We start from the raw sequence: 16,780 nt of genomic DNA, 5'->3' as shown, positions 1-16,780 counted from the left end.
CTTAAAACCCAAGTGTAAATATTTAACCCAGTGTGACTTCAGTGCAATGAGACAATCCTTAGCAACAACATGAGAACAAGACAGGTAATGTTCATAGGACATTCAGACAAAGACCTGAGAAACATGACAAAATGCAACAATGCAACCCGTTCAATATTATTGTACTGTGAGATATGATGGTTGTCTATTTAAGAAAGAGGGGGGGGGCAGGGGGGGGGGGAAGAGAATAAAGATATAATGCACCAATGCAGACCAGTTCAGTGCTATTAAGAAGTTGGATATGGTTATTGTCCGTGAGAGGGGGGCAGAGAGGGGAGGGGGGCAGAATTCAGGAGCCTCACAGCCTGTGGATACAGGCTGTTGGCCAGTCTGGATGTTCTGGCCTGTATAGACCTGTACCTTCTCCCTGAGGGCAGCAGGTGGAAAAGGTGGCGCGCAGGGTGATGTTGGTCCCGCAGGATACTGTGCACCCTCCTCAGACAGCGAGTGGGGAAGATATTACTGATCTCTGGCAGAATTGTTCCAATAATTCTGCCAGCTTCTTTCACCACCCGCTGGAGTGCTTGCTGGTCGGCCTTGGTGCAGCTGGGTAACCACACTAGAAATCCATACGTCAGAACGCTGCTGTTGGCATAGTTGTAGAAGTTCAACATCAGAGGTCTGGGAATGTGTGCGCTCCGCAGTCTCCTCAGGTAGTAGAGGCGCTGTTGGGCTTTCCGTGCAACTGAGGTGATATGGTTGCCCCAGGACAGGTCCTCGGTCACAGTTACCCCCAAGAATTTAAAACTGCTCACCCTCTCCACCGCCTCACTACCAATGAAGAGAGGCAGATGGTTGTTATGACCCTTCCTCTGGAAATCTACAATGATCTCCTTGGTCTTTTTGGTGTTTAAGACCAAGTTATTGTCGTGGCACCATGACTCTAGTTGTTGCACCTCTGTCCTGTAGTTTGTCTCATCGTTGTTGGATATAAGTCCGAGCACTGTGGTGTCATCGGCAAACTTAACAATGAGATTGGACGCGCAGGAGGAAATACAGTCATGGGTGAAGAGAGTGTATAGCAGAGGGCTCAGAACACACCCCTGAGGGGCACCGGTGTTGACCACAAGGGTGGAAGAGGTGTTCTTACCCACTCTGACACTCTGTCTACGGTTAGTGAGGAAGTCCACAATCCAGTTGCACAGAGAGGAGTTGAGTCCCAGTTGGTGGAGTTTGGGACGGAGTTTATATGGCCGGATGGTATTAAAAGCCGAGCTGTAGTCTACAAAGAGGAGCCGTGCATAGGTGTTCCAGTGTTCCAAGTGCTTCAATAATGTGTGCAGCACTATGGCGATCGCATCCTCAGTTGACCGGTTCTCCCTGTATGCAAACTGGTGCGGGTCCAGAGATGGTGGAAAAGCAGCTCTGATGTGTTTAATGACCAGTCTCTCCAGGCATTTGGCGGGAATGGGGGTGAGTGCCACAGGTCTGAAATCGTTCAGACATGTGACATTTGACTGTTTTTATATTAAGGTAATGCAGTGGAGAAATAACATATTTCCTGCTGGCAAATCTAGACTCTTGTTGCAGCGTTAGGAAGTGTAAACTCTGCTTGGTTGAGTACAAAATAGACTTATTTTTATCGACCCACTCTCTCCCTACTGTCTCAACAGAGCTGCTGGAATTGTGGGAGGAAAGCCAGCGAGACGTGCAGCGGCTGCAACACAGCTCGCTACTGTGGCTCCTTCTGCCAACACAAAGACTGGGAGAAGCACCACCACGTCTGTGGTCAAGGCCTTCAGGGGCTGCCAGGGGGCAGCAGTGTCCCTCTAGGAACCCCCTCCTCCAGCTCCTCCGCCTCCTCCAGCGCGCCCCCAACTCACTCCGAGCGCACTCCTCCAGGACCCCTGTCACTCGCAGCCCAGAGCAGTATTGCGGGAGGGGCCGGCAGCGGCAGCGGAAGTGTTTCTGCCAGCCCCAAAGAGAGTAGTTCCAGCAGTGCCTCTCGCTCCACAACTCCAGCCACCCCCGCACTACTGGATGCCACCTCTCGCTGACGTCTGAACTTCGTCCCCTCCCTGCATACCGAAGTGACAGCGCTCACACTCCACACAAAACCAAACTGAGGAATCTTCATCGCAAACTGCTCCAGTCCCCTCCTTTACCTCTTATTTCCCTCATATCCCGATCTGTAACATCTTCTCTTTAACCTGATGATGGACTTGTTTCCTCACCTTCCTCCAGAATACTTTCTCTTTTACAGCCACAGATACAAAGATTGTGGTCTGGGGTTCAATGTAGTGTAAAGCATGACGAGTGCAGTGTCTCCTTTCTCTGTTGAAGAAACATATCAGATGTGTTTGCTGAGAACATGAGCTTTGACTTGAAGATTTGCCCTCAGTAACGTAAGCATGGTAAATAATGTCCACTATAAGGGCTGTGAGGAGGCAGCATCAATGGGGGATGACTAGGCCGATTAGCACCTGGATAGGATTTCCCTTTAATTTAGCACCAATGAGATGAGCCCTGAGATGTGCACTAACAGTCCAAACAGTTCCCAGATGTGGGACTTTTTCTAGTATCCTATTGGAGAAAGGCAAGGAGCATAATACCTTTTTTGTTATTTTTGAGGGAAGGGGTAAAAGTTGGGATGCGATTAATTCCTCAGAAACACAACTTAGTATTTATTAAAAGTTCTTTTCTGGCTTTAAGGGAAAACAAAGAGAAGTCCAAATATTCTAAATAAAGAATAATAGCGATGATGCTGATGTTGATTATGATAACAGTAATGATATGAAAAAAATAACTTAATTTTGAACTGCTAACTACCTTGCTAGCGAGCCAAGAAAATCTACACCGGACTCACCTCTCTGCACCATTATGAACCCAAATGATTTCAAAGATGAAAAATAACATGATCCAAACCTTTGTATTACACTGCCAAAGTGAGTAAGTAAGCGATAAAGAGAAGCACTCATCTTGTAACCAAACACAAAGCAACATCACCTCCTCAGCAGATAAGCCAGCCCTGAGACGACCGGGCTGCAGAGGAGCTGCAAAACGGGACCCAGAGACAGCAAACTGTGACCTGCTTTGATGTGCAGCTGCCTCCTGCAGTCTGGGTAAAAGTACAGCGATTCCTCAGAGACGGCCCAGACTAGTGAATATGGACAATGCTCTGAACTTACCTACAAGAAAGACTTAATGAAATAGATGGAAACCCTGCAACAGTGTGTTTTTGTTTAAATGGTAGAGAGGACAAAGAGGAAGGAAAAAAGCTACACAGCCTCAAAGGAGACGATGGTGTGTACATGGCAAAGGAGCTGCCGAAACAGAAAAAAAAAACCTCAACACAAGCTTGAAAACATTGTCCAAGATGGCATTACAAACTATGGAGATACGTGGAAGGATTGTTTGTAAGTTTTTGTTGTTTTTTGTTTTGTTTTTAATTTACGCTCCACAGCGAGGAGATCTTTGAAGGAATTACCTTTACATTCACTCCCTCCTTTTCCAAAGCATGATAAACACAAGACAGAGCCTAAAAAAGGGCGGTGTAGACTTTGTTCTCCTTTCTCTTTCTACCTCCCCTCACCCCTCTCCTCCCTTCCATGTTCTTCCCCAACTACTTGACTCACATGTGCCCTACCCCTCCGCTGGCTTTGGACAGAGAGCCACAAAGCAAGCCCCACGGGTAGGGCTGAACCCGCTTGTAGATATCGTTCCTCTCTTCATTTTTCAATAATGTCTCTTGTTGCTGATGTCCACACGTGCTGCCCTTGTGTATATCCGGAAAGACGGACTTTTGTTTTTGTTTTGCTACCTTTCACTTTCCTCCTTTGAGTTCGGGTTGAGCAGTGAAGACAGAGCAAGGACGCTTTTGTTTATGAGAGGAAGGCCTGCATTGTACTTATTGTTTGATTTGTTGAATCTATATCAATGAGATGGAAACCCCTCTTGTAGAATATTTTGTATTGCTCGCATTGTAAGACAGTGAGAGGACGGAGGTGCAATATGAAGAGAATTCAGCTACTGAATGGAACCTCAGCAACTGCCCATAGGGTGTCATATAATATAGATACATATAAATATATTTAAAGTAACATCAGTAACTTAATGTGAATGTACATAGTATTTAAAGAGGTCCAAAAATGTGTTTGCCAAATAACAGAAACCTTTAAAGTTTAATGTCCAGATTTTTTTTCACAGTACATTTGTTTTTAAAATTGATCAAATTTCTTTTCTCTCATACAAGTTAAACACTTTTTCAATTTTCACTCAAATCAAAGTGTCATGTGACTCCGAGTGGAGGAAACTGTTGGCAACAGTGGCAAAACAGCTCTGCATCCTGCAGTAGGTGACTCAACAGTGTGTATTAATAGAAAGGCTCAGTGGTAACTCAATTAGTTTGTTTTTTTCTTCTCATTTACACCAATTTTTGGAAATGTCATACTTGACACATCACGTCAAGCACTCAGTTTCTTACCAGCCGTTTAGCTCCAGCGCCCCTGTAGTGATCCTCTCTCTCTTGGTCCTCATCAGTCTGCGTGCATGTGGTTAACAGTGTTTGTTTCTCCCATGGTGCAGGATTAAGCGATACGCCAGTGTTAAGCTACAGTACATGACAAATCTAATTTGATACCCAATCTTTAAAATGTTGTTCTTTACTCCTCGCTGCTTATTGTTCATTTGTAAAGAAACAATTTGAGTATAAGCTGCTGACCTGGGGGTGGGGGTGGGGTGGGGGGCAGGTCTTTAGTTTCAGGCCAAGAGAGTAGCACGACTTCTTTCGCGCTGTTTTTTCTTTTCCAGGCTTTCCCACACGCCTCAGCAATAAGGTTAACACGAGAATACTAAACAGTCAAAAAGCCTTGAAAAAAATGTGTGTGCATATTTTATATTGATTATTGTATAGCTTACATGCTTGGCGTCCTTTGCTTGGACCAAATGGGGAAAAAAGAGTAACTTTGTTTTTGCAGTTGGGGCATGGGAAAACAAAAACTCTTTGTTACTTTTTAGTTTTTGTTGGATTGATTTTTTTTTTGACTATCTGAGACCATATTTCAAATGACATAAGCTGCAAGGTACCCCTTCATTCGTGTGTAGCATTTATGTATGTGTGTTAGAATTACCATGTTAAGGCGCTGACCTCAGCCTATTTTCTTTTTCTGTGACTTGTTCCTTTTACCCTGATGTCGAATTCCTCCACTACTACCACAAACCACTGCTCACAACCCTCCCTTCACACTAGCTACCTCCTGTGACCATACAGCTAACCACCAGGAGAGGTTAACCTGGACTTTGAAAAGCTGGGTTGAGAGCAGACATGGACACACACACACATGCCCGCTCAAAAGTCGTCATAAAAGGAAATAGCGTTGTAGAGAACTGTCTTTACTCATAATGTTTAAATCTATTTATTCCTCTCAGACCCTAGTGTCTCTCTTTTTCTTTTCTTTTTTAAAACACATCCCACTAAAAAGCTGATACTGCTAGAATTTAGTAACAGGCACACATGCAGTCAGACCTCCGTATTACCAAACCGATCAGAGAATTGACCATGACATGCCATTTGTTGTCCAAAACCAATAAAAGCACAGACCAAAGTACTCCTGTATTGCCATAGTAGGTTCTGAAATGGTGTGAATCAGCAGACCAGAAGTAATAAAGGTTAGAGCTCAGCTACACCAGTTAACCAAAGTGTCTGAAATACACACGCTCAGAGCCCAGGAGTGAAGACCGCCCTCAATGAACCGGCTGAGTTTCAGAAGTGTAGAATTATTATTCAAGCAATCAAAGCGCTTGTTGTCTACATACTGAAAAGTGCTTCTGTAAAAATAATAGAAGCCTCTCCTTTCAAACAGCCTACTGATTGCGTGTTCTTACAGTCACAAAGCCTTGCAGAGATAAAAATGAATGCATGGTGTGTGTGCGTGTGTGTGCATATGGTTGTGTGTGTGTGTTTTTGTAAGTCTTTTTTTCTTTATGTCTCTGTACAAACTACTTGAAACCTTCAGAGCTTTAATGAAACATCCCAGGCCGTGTACAGTGGCACATTGATTCACAGTATGTAGCAGCAGCTTTTTGCAGTACAGTGACACGTTTTTCTATAACATCCACATCCACGCAACATTGTGGCGGCAGTTCCGTTCATCTTTCGAGCGCGCTGCTCGTGTGTGTGCCTCCATGTCTGTGAGTAAGCCCTCAGATAAACGAAACAAAGCCAAACCCAACAGACCATTATAAATGACCAAAACACAACCAAAAGCTACAACCATCTCAGTTCAATTTCGCTTTGGTTCTAATTTTTGTGTTATGTCCCAGCAGTAGAGAACGTCAGCTGTGATTGATTGCGTGAGATATGAGACTGCAGTTCGAATCTGCACAGGAAAGAGCAAAATTGTCCTTCACTCCTCCTGGGTTCAGTGGACAGTAGGATACAGAAGATCAGCTGGGGTAATGAAACAAATGCAATTAGTGCATTAGTGCTGTGGTGTCATTTACTTTTCTCTGTGAAGATATTATATATGGCAAACACATAAGGGCTCTGCTGTTGTGAATACCATCCAAGGGTCTCCAAACACTTTGCATTGGCCATGTGTCTTATTTGTTTAACTATGTACATGATATGGGCAAAACACATGTTTAGAGAAGACAGATATTAGCAGGTTGGTGTTTGTTCCTCCCAACTCCAACCAGAGAAGCTTCAAAGCTCATCAGATGTGACGCTGACTTGTCCTTCCTGTGAAACAGGCTCCAATATATAGCTACAGTAGAAAGCTAAGGTGGCAAACAGTGGATACAGAACTTGTTTTCCCAAAAGCCATGGCTCAGGATGGTCTTGTTTTTATCTTTACATAAACTGAATAAAGGTTTATGGTTTTTTATGTGTAGGGAAGCATTCTATACTGTAATGTGCAATACATTATTACAGAAAAACATGTTTCTGTAGGAAAGGATGGCGCTTTGAAGATCTTTTCCCTTTTGTTTAATTTCCCTCTTCAAACGGTCCTGTTGCCATTTTTAGATGAAGTAAACTGTGCCAGAAGAATTCAATTCTTATTTGTATTTATTTCTTGCATGCTTTCCTCCCTGTTGCTAATACCGCTCTTTAACTGTTCGCTCTGTTGGATGTGTGAAGCTGTAAAACATTCTAATTCAGGTTATTGTCTGTGTTGAACAATGTAACTGTGTAATTAAAACATGAAATGAAGTATTCATTGCTGTTCTCTCTTGTCTTTTTCAAATGTGGGAATATTCTAAGATTACATGCCCAGAAAATGAAATTGATCCATTGTTATTAAATAATTATTAACACAGTGTCATCATCCCAAATGTTGACATATCACCAAAAAATCTAGACATACCATGAAGATTATGTAAGTATATTACAACAGTGACACACAAAAACATTACTAAACAACTCTGGTCTCATGTTAAAATCACCTCTTCTACTAATTCTTCTTCTTTCGGCTGCATCACTCCATCTCCATCTTTACACCTGCCTCCATTGACCCTATTCATAGCATTTCCCCCTGTCACACCAACCCTCTCCATGTCCTCCTTCACTGCATCCATGAATCTCCTCTGTGGTCTTTTCCTCCTGCCTGGCAGCTCCATCTTCAACATCCTTTGTCTGGTCTTCCTGTTTATTATTTCATCTGCACATGTCCAAATCATCTCAGCCTTGCCTCTCTAACTCTCTCCAGACTGCTCAACCTGAGCTGTCCCTTTCCACCCCACCAGCTGTTTTTTTTAGGTCTTTTGTGCACTGTCCGTTGGTTTGGATTTTATACTAAAGTAAATGTAATAGTCTGAGTAAATCTTATTATACGTTTAACCTCTTCTGAATCACCTGCTAGGTTTTTTAAAAAAAATCAATTTCTTCCCTTCTTATAATGAGGCACACGGTGGACTGGTCTGTCAACAAATCTAATATTTGCCCAGGTTCAACAACACAAGAGACCAATCAAATTGTAGTGATGTCATAGTTTTGTAACGTGGAAACACCATAACACCACATACGAAACATAAGCCTAATCCGATAGAATCATACTATAGCCCAGTAACCCTAAACCCATTCATGATCACATCCCAACCCCCATCCATAACCTTGACCTTAACTGACCCCGTTTTTGGATATTTTTTTTCCCTCAGTGGGCATCGGCAGGTTTTTTCCAAGTTGCAAAGCTATGACACCTTAACAAAGTGATTGGTCAGATGCAATGTTGATCCTGGACTTGCCTCCCTACATCTAAACCGCTGAACTTTATTTTACATTTTTTAAGGTTATCCAAACCTTCCCAGGGCTCCTGTAGAAATGACATTAATGACACTCCATGTGTGAGTTTTTTCTTCCCTCCATCACCCCCAACCGGTCACGGCATATGGCCACCCCTCCCTGAGCCTGGTTCTTCCTATCTTGCATAAATCGGCTGTTGATCTTCTTTACTCATTTCAGTTATTATCAAGCAAAATAGTTGCATGTTTAATCATCTGGGAATTTACCCAGATTTATTTATTTATTTAGACAGAGATCCTGACCCCTCCAATGTTCAGCACAAAGTTGAGCGGATGTTTCTTCCTCATACATTGGTGTTTCTTTTTGAGACACTTCAGGACAACAATGTGATATTGTTGTTATTAGAGACACCAATAGAAACTACAGTTAGGTCCACAGTTACACATTTTTTCCCTGTATTTTTGCTTCTGTATAGCACCACAGTCAAGATATGGTTTAAGTGCACATTTTCAGTTTTATTTTTCAAGGGGTTTTGCAAGAAATATTGCATTATCTGTTTAGGAATGACAGCTTTTTTTTATACACAGTCCCACATTTTCAAATTGTTAAAAGTAACTGGCTGGCAGGCTGTTTCACTGGTGAAGTCTGTTCCCTTGTTAATTTATGAGAAATTAAGCAAAAACAAAATTTGGAGTTAATACCAAGTGTTGAACCTATTTGGTAACTTGTCATGGGAATTTTCCATGTGAGATGTTGTTGCAAGTGAAGGAAGCCATCAAGCTGAAAAATAGACAGAGAGATATGAAAAACATTAGTGGCCAAAGGTGGGCAACTTTATTGTCTGGTACAGTCTTTAAAAGGTGCACTACTTAGCACTGCTTAGACGCCTGGGAGACCACAGAGTATAACCAAAGCAAATGATCGCAATATTCTGTCAAGAACACTCTCAAGGAGGCAGGTGTATCATTGTCAAGGTCTACAAACAAGAAGTGCCATTATGAATGGAAATACAGAGGGTTTATACTAAGGTCCAAACCACTGAAGAACAGGAGGGTCAGAAAACATCTAACAGAGCCTGAACATTTCTGGAGAGATGCAACCAAGATGAACTTGTAAAAGAACGATAAAAACAGAAAAGTATGGAGAAGGAGAGAAACAGCTCATGATCCGATGACATTACCTGTCCAATATGGTTATGGTAATGTTATGGCATGAGTATGTGTGGCTGCCAGTGGAACTAGCAGCAATAGTTTTTACTGATGATGTGACTCCTGATAGAAGTAGCAGGATTAATTGTAAAGTGTACAGGGCTATACTCTCAGCTCAGATTCAGTCCAGTGCTGCAAAATTGATTGGACAGCACTTCACGGTGCAAATGATAATGACTAGAATCATATTGCAAAAGCAACCCAAGAATTTCACAAGGTAAATAAATATGATATTCTTCAATGACAAGTCAGTTGCCAAATATTAAACAAGTAGAGTATGCTTTGCAATTACTGAAGACAAAACTGAATGCAGAAAAACCCGCAAACAAGCAGCAACTATGTATCTGCAGTAAAGGCTTTAGAGAGCATTTCAAGGGAGGAAACACAGCATTTGGTGATGTCCATAAATTCTAGACTTCAGGCAAACGCTGTTTGCGAAGGATTTTCATCCATGTATTGAAAACAAACCTTATATTTAAAACTAGGTCAGTTTTTATAATTACATTTGGATGGCAGATTATGTATAAAAATTGCTGTAATTCCTTTACTTTTGTGAAAACCTTTGAATTAAATCTAAAAGTCTTCACTTCAATCACATCTTGATTTCTTGATTTAAAATCCACTTTAGTGGTGTACAGAAAACTGTCAAACCTACCTAACTGTATATAAAAGATGTGACATAACCCATAGGTTTGGGGGCACAGTTTTGATGCCTCTAACGGTCATCACCACATCTAAAAATATTTGGACTTATATGTTATCAGCTAACACTAACTAGCTTAGTAAGGGTCACCTGAGCTGATTGTACCCAGTCCAGATAATACTCCACCAAATGCAGTGGAGTATTTTGAAGCTTTTTTGAAGCTTTCTAGAAGTAGCTCTCTGTTCTGTAAAATGTTATTATTTTTATTATTTTTTAATCTGTCCTGTCCTGCAGTTTTAGCAAGCAGACATAAATGCATTGTTATGCCAAATACATTTGCTTTGCCAAGAGAGGCACTATAGAGTCTCTAAAGGCTCATCTTTAAAGTCTTTTTCTTTTCATTCTTTGTTTTCTTATTCGCGTTATTTGTATAGTTATACAGTGGTGGAGCAGATAGGGAGTGAGGGTGTGATTTGAAGCAATGCGAAGTATGGAACAAAACTGGATTGGAGATGTGATTCACAGACACAAACCTGGAGTGTTCCTGGGGTTGGACTTTATATTATCACGTAGGCATACCTGCTAATCAGTGAAAACTTATGAATAAAAGATTGTTAGAACTTCACTCACTGAAAAAAAACAAACCCTGAGGACAGATTTCAGACTTCTGAAACAGATAGGTTATAAATAACATTTAAAAGAGGAAAGCTTTGTCGGTTAGCACTCTTGCCTCACAGCAAAAAGGTCCCAGGTTTGAATCCACTATGTGGATGGGTGCTTTCTGTGTGGCGTTTACATGAGCTCCCCGATTCTCTCTGGGTACTCTCACAGTCCAAAGACATGCAGTTCTTCAGGCTTAGTTAACTGGTTTTTCCCTGGTGTGAATCTGAGTCTGAGTTGTTGTCTGTCTGTCTGTCTGTCGGACCTGTCCAGGGTGCACCCCGCCTCTCAAACTATGGCAGCTGGGATAGGCTCCAGCCCCCCTGTGACCCTGAATTGGATAAGCTTAAGAGGATGGATGGAAAGCTTCGACAGATAATCACAGTTATAATAATCCAAAAGCCACCAACAACAGAGAGAGGTCAGGAGGTTCACTTCAGATCAGTAACTAAAATGAACTAAAATTATAGTTATAAGACAGATATAGAGACACCCAAGTGTTGCTCAAAGGGCCCCCCGTACATAAAGTTGAATTGGGTGGTTTATACATACAGTTATTATCAGGGAAAAATAAACTACAGAGAGCTTTATTTTTTAAAACCAAGCAATAAACATGCCCATTTCTGCTAAAACAAATGTAAAATGGGAGTCTAGCGGCCTGTGTAGCTCATTATTAGAAACTTCTAGTGATTTCAAATGTATAAAATAAATCTAATTTTACAATGAAGAATGGGATGCGCAAATATCATTTTACAGGCTTTTTGTAGTTATAGTTTTACTAGTTCACTCGTGTGGGTAAACTGTGGTGAGGTATGCGTGTGTGTGTAGTGTAGGGGGCAGCCATGGCCCCCACGTACAGTAGGTACGCCACTGAGAGGAAGAGCCTCCACACAAAAGAAAAACCGCGCTCACGTGCGCTCGTCTGTCAATCAGTCCCGCGCGCCATGCGCCTCACTCACAGGTGATATCTATTAGGTTACCTCAAATTGTGCAGTCGCGTTTGTTTGCGGACCGTCCACCGGGTTCCTCCCTGTCAGGGATATTTTTCTGTGGCGGTTTTGGCAAGCTGCAGTCAGCTTTGCAGATGCTATGTGTGAGCAGTAAGCATGGCGGAAAATCATCTGGAGTACGGCTACCTCGAGGGCGAGTCCATCGGAGAGCTATTCACAGAGGACCCGGTGAGCATGGGCTATTATTGTGCTGGCGGTGGGCAAAAAGCAGGTTTGACACGGCTTATTTGTTTGCTTGTGTGCTATATGTCGACGCGGTGCAATAAACCAAGCTCGTCACGCTAGGCAAACGAGCGCAAACGCAGTGTCGTATTGTATATCCCCGACAAACGTTGTGTGATAAGAGCACCACTGAGCCACATCTAAGATGCAGAGTGAAAAGCTGGGCCACTCGGCGCATTGTAGGTCCGGGTTAAGTGCGGTTATAGCTACGTTTTGTGCTGCACTTCAGGCGTGATTAGATTACGTTGCTGCCCAGAAATATCAGGACAGCTCAATTTGAACATGTTTGTTTTTTTCAGGGAGATTAGTTCATGTATATGTAAATATGCCATAGATATTGGGAACATAGGAGGGACAAAAAAAAATCAGTATCTTTGTATCACAAGTCAGACAACAAGCTTACTTTCAGATCAGTGAATCTGGGAAGGTTCCCAACTAAAGTTAACCCAGTAGGAATAAGCAATGCCCTCTAGCCTCCAGAAGATGCCAATGTACCTTTTGACAAAATCTGTCCGGCCTCTAACCTCAAACTGCAAATGAACATAAAAAAAAAATGTCTAATTTTGTTTTAATGTCGCTGTTGGCGAGCACTAATTGTACTACTACCCATAAGATTCAAATGTTTCTGCATCTGTTTAAAAGTTTTTTGTTTAATTTGCTATCATTGCTGAGCGTCTTACTTTAGTCCAAAGTTTCTTCAAGTTTACTTTTTTGGTTGTGTCACAGGAGCTGCTGGCCATCAAGGCCAGGGTGCAGGAGCTGGAGATGGAAGAAGAATCGGAAAGACTGAAGGAGGAGAGGTGTGATGCAGTGGACATGCAGCTCCTGACCAGCAGCCCTCAGTCTGGTGAGACAGCTTGCATCTCATCTGTGGAGCGGTGCTTTATTGTACCACATTGTATAGCTGCATAGCTAAATGCATGCAAGAAGCCTCAACAGTGTATTTTTAGCCAGGTGTGTGTAGCATTACAGCCTCCAGGCAGGTGAGATAACCACATTCTTCTCCATCTGGCCAACACCTGGGACGCTTCACAGTGGTTGCGAGTGTTGTGCCTCATCACTGCCCAATGAGACGAAGCAGTGAGCCCCAGAGAACCAGAAGTGTCCTCCTCGCTGCCTGTGGCTATTTTCTGCCTCTGTGCGTCTCCCTCCCCCCCCATCCTCCTCTTTGGTTCCTGCTCTGAGCAGAGATGCAGTCAGAGAAGAGCCAGACTGAGATGTGTATTGTCAAAGAGATAATATTGGTGAATGTAATCATTGTTAGTTTCACCTAGCATGACTCATGTAGACTGCACGTTCCCTGTGTTGCATGTGCAAAAGCAGTGGACAAAGTCTGTTTCCTCCACAGGACCTTTCTACAACATGACTCCCGAGGAGAGGATAGACGCAGACAACAGGTCTATCTATGTTGGAAATGTAAGGAACATTTATTTCTACACTTGGATATTTTTGGGGGGTGTCACAGTTTTGGTCTAATACACTGAATAAATCTCAGGTAGACTATGGAGCCACTGCAGATGAGTTGGAGATCCACTTCAATGGCTGTGGTCCTGTCAACAGAGTAACCATTCTGTGTGACAGGTTCTCCGGCCATCCTAAGGGGTGGGTTCAGTCTGTATTTATATATCTATATTTTTTTTTATTTTTTGCAGCCTAACATTGTTTGATCATAGCATACACCTACATGAAGGTTGGCTCCATATCTAATTGGTGCTTTTTATCTTTTCTGATCTTCACAGCTTTGCTTACATTGAGTTCTCCGATCGAGATTCTGTACAGAGTGCCATTGGACTGCATGAGACTCTGTTCAGAGGAAGAGTCTTAAAGGTGAGGGAGTACTATGCTTTTTTTTTTCTTTTTTTTTTTTTTTTTTTTTTTGTCCCCCCCCCCCCGGAATACGTGCAGATTTCAGGTGCACAATAATGCCAGTCAAATCTCAGTACATTTGTTGTACATGCACAGCTTGCAGCACCATAAGAGGGAGAAGATCTCAGGTGGCATCAGATTCTACCAAAATAACCTTCTTGCTTGGGAAGAAACAAATTTGTACTGTTCTTGGTTGGAACAAAGTTAGTTGTTTTGCTTAGCACAAAGGAATAGACTGGGAAAATTATATTTTGCCGTGTGTACTGGACATAACCCCACTTCCTGTTTGGAAGTGAAAATAGAACACCAAAGGGTCTTGGGTGTGTTCAGTGTTTGTCTTTTTAACCAAATTAGTCCTAACCAGTAAAGAGCCTCCTTTGTCTTGCAGGTAATGCCCAAGAGGACTAACATGCCAGGCATCAGCACCACTGATAGAGGAGGGCACAGAGGCGCCCACTCCAGAGGCAGAGGTCGTGGCTACCGTCCACCCCGATACCATAACAGCTCTCGAGGCAGGTTCCGTTACCAGTCGAACAGGCCACAACATCAAACACCCCACCCTTACTACGGAGGAGCCCCAGTGGGGAAAAGACAGTGGGGACACATGGACTACCATGAGCAGACATCTAAACGTTACCCATGTCTGCTGCTTATCACGCCACCATCAGAGGAGTTAGGGGCAGGGTCGAGTGGACAGCACTACCCCCAGCAGCGCTAGGTCTACCCGCAGCATAAAGTTGGAGGATAGAAGTGACACAAGTCATTTTAAACATTCTTCCATCCATTATCAAGTTGGTAATTATGAGAGGTGCATAAATGACCACAGTGATGAAGGTGAGATGTGCATAATTCAGAGATGTCGCTTTATTAGCTTATGTTGCTGTGAATGCATGGGACAATCCTCGAAATGTTATGCAGTTGCATCTGTTTTTACAAATTGACGAATGTTTTGTGTTGCTGCCTGCAATGTAATCTACAAATTTTCCCCTTATGTATAACTTAAGTTCTTTGCTATGTATGTGAATAAATAAAAATGATCTGGTGTTCCACTTGTAGTAAAATAACACACAGTGATGTCTAACAGTTCAGTTTTATTACAGTTGTATTTCATAATTAAAGAAACAAGTAAATAAAATAAAGGGTGTGTATGTACAGTGGAGGATCAGCAGACTGGGTAAAAGATTCATCAGGCAGTTTGTACCATCATTCCAGAAACAATCCCATCGAAGGCCCTGGAGGATGATCGATTATTGGTTAAACATCACTGTATAAATGGGGGACATCAAATGCAACATCAGCGTATACTCACTTGGATTGAATGGTGTCTCCAGGATTGTGGAACGGGTTACACATAACGTCAGTAAACGAGTTGTGCAACTTCCTGAACATCTGAAAATGAAACCAGCGTCCGTTGTACAGAAATGTTCCAATTAAGTCCCAAAAAGTTGATTATGTTCATCTCGACAAGACGTAATCAAGTATTGTGTTCTAGTTGTGTACAGTGCATCCTAAACTTTGAAATGTAAGGTTAATTGTCATCAGGATTCTATTTAATCCAGCTCTGTTTGAAAATGTGTAGATGCTTAGCAAACTCAACTTACACTTCTTATTTCATTATCCCGCAAAGATGTATTTGATGAGTCAACAACAATTACAAATTTCACCTTGGAGTTGGTCACATACCCATATCTATTTTACAAGTCAAGGATACTGTTTTCTTCAGGAAACATTGAGACCAAACATTCCAGCTAAGACAACTTCTGCTTTTGTAGAATGATAAGAGAAGAATCTGGAAGTCTGGTTTATAAGGATTTCAGCATGGATCCACCCATTATTTGCCACACAGTCATCTGAAATGGTTTTGGTGGAAAAGTGTTTAAAGATGATTACAAGAAAGGTTGTCTAAGGGTTCAGGCTCTGATGAAGAATAAACGTGGTCATACAAAATACTGACTTATTAATAGCTTGTTAGGATTTTCCCAGCAAAATATAAAGAAATGGGCGTGGCCAAATACTTCTGTACACTATTTTGAAGAGTAATGGTTTATTTATATTTTATGTAATAAGATAATTAGTCTAAGGTGAGATCATACTCTCACCTTATGTGTCATTTCACATCTTTCACGTTTCTATCCTTAGTGAAAGAAACGTGATGTAAGTACACGGATAGCTCCCACCAAAACAAACAGTAAAATTACTTAAAAGTAAAGGATACACTTTATAGTCTTCTGTTGGGTAAAGCAGACCCAGGTACAGCTCTCTCTGGTCTCCCAAGGCTTTGCCCACAGCTGAGATCTTTTCCTCCACCACATCCAGAGAGGTGTGTACTGTGTAGTGAAACTTCAGCTCATTTTGAGTGGGAACACTGCGGATATATAGCGGGTAATTCTGCCAAAAACACATACAAATGTAGAGAAGAACAAGAAAAAAAAACATTAAAGGCATCGTCTTTGTAGCACTTGCTCGGGAAAGATTCAGAAAACTGTAACAGCAGGTAATCTAGCTAATGCTAGGCGATAGCCATGTTGGTGCATTTAAACTTGCGTTCAGACAAAGCTAACATGTGCTTAGATACGTCTATCAATATAAGGTTAACCTATGGCCAAAACACGGAAATAAAACCTGTGATATATAACAACAATCATTACCTCTTTTGCGATCACAGCTATGCACACCGCCATGTTAGTGTTCATCTTGTGAGCTGTCTGATGCGGTCACGTGATACGTTGCATTCAGTTATAACCCGTAAAGCAGGAGTAGAAAGCAGCCCCCCATTGAATGCCAGTTTTTCCTGTATGATGTATATACCGTGTGCTTAAATAGTTGACTTATAATCTTTATATAGTAATATTTCCATTTGTAAGCTAAATTATATTTATGAGATTAGTTTTTTGTTATTTATCCGAATATTTTGAAATTTAATTTCGTGACAGTCAGATTTATCAGCAGTCAT

The 16,780-nt window shown here is 42.0% G+C and overlaps 3 protein-coding genes across 9 annotated transcripts in view; 2 read left to right on the top strand and 1 right to left on the bottom strand.

Annotated features, from left to right (window-relative positions):
* Positions 1–7,184, top strand: part of cbfa2t3 (CBFA2/RUNX1 partner transcriptional co-repressor 3) — a 46,683-nt gene extending 39,499 nt beyond the window's left edge. For 4 of the 6 annotated variants that reach the window (XM_080883940.1, XM_080883937.1, XM_080883936.1 and 1 more), the window contains one exon: positions 1,653–7,184. In XM_080883940.1, the coding sequence (XP_080740066.1) occupies positions 1,653–2,036 (384 nt within the window). In that variant the 3' untranslated portion in view covers positions 2,037–7,184. Of the gene's footprint in view, positions 1–1,643 lie in introns of all 6 variants that reach the window. The other 2 variants (XM_080883935.1, XM_080883938.1) reach the window with 1 other exon arrangement.
* Positions 7,185–11,591: 4,407 nt separating this feature from the next.
* On the top strand, positions 11,592–14,891 carry pabpn1l (PABPN1 like, cytoplasmic). 2 transcript variants are annotated; one of them, XM_080883949.1, is made up of 6 exons: positions 11,592–11,950; positions 12,688–12,808; positions 13,310–13,377; positions 13,457–13,563; positions 13,701–13,788; positions 14,216–14,891. In XM_080883949.1, the coding sequence occupies exons 2-6, from the start codon at positions 12,727–12,729 to the stop codon at positions 14,543–14,545; spliced, it is 675 nt and encodes a 224-aa protein (XP_080740075.1). In that variant the 5' UTR covers positions 11,592–11,950; positions 12,688–12,726; the 3' UTR covers positions 14,546–14,891. The 2 variants fall into 2 exon arrangements, with proteins under 2 accessions (XP_080740075.1, XP_080740074.1); XM_080883948.1 differs by having other exon boundaries at positions 11,594–11,907.
* A 12-nt stretch (positions 14,892–14,903) lies between these two features.
* On the bottom strand, positions 14,904–16,616 carry trappc2l (trafficking protein particle complex subunit 2L). Its single transcript, XM_080883950.1, has 5 exons — positions 16,476–16,616; positions 16,043–16,215; positions 15,429–15,516; positions 15,137–15,216; positions 14,904–15,059 (listed from the first exon to the last, which is right to left on the bottom strand). The coding sequence occupies exons 1-5, from the start codon at positions 16,518–16,520 to the stop codon at positions 15,014–15,016; spliced, it is 432 nt and encodes a 143-aa protein (XP_080740076.1). The 5' UTR covers positions 16,521–16,616; the 3' UTR covers positions 14,904–15,013.
* Positions 16,617–16,780: the final 164 nt, after the last annotated feature.

Source organism: Rhamphochromis sp. 'chilingali' (assembly GCF_963969265.1).
Source record: "Rhamphochromis sp. 'chilingali' genome assembly, chromosome: 6".
Classification (NCBI taxonomy): domain Eukaryota; kingdom Metazoa; phylum Chordata; class Actinopteri; order Cichliformes; family Cichlidae; genus Rhamphochromis; species Rhamphochromis sp. 'chilingali'.
The sequence above is the reverse complement of the archived record's forward strand: the minus strand, read 5'-3'. Positions and strand labels throughout refer to the sequence as shown.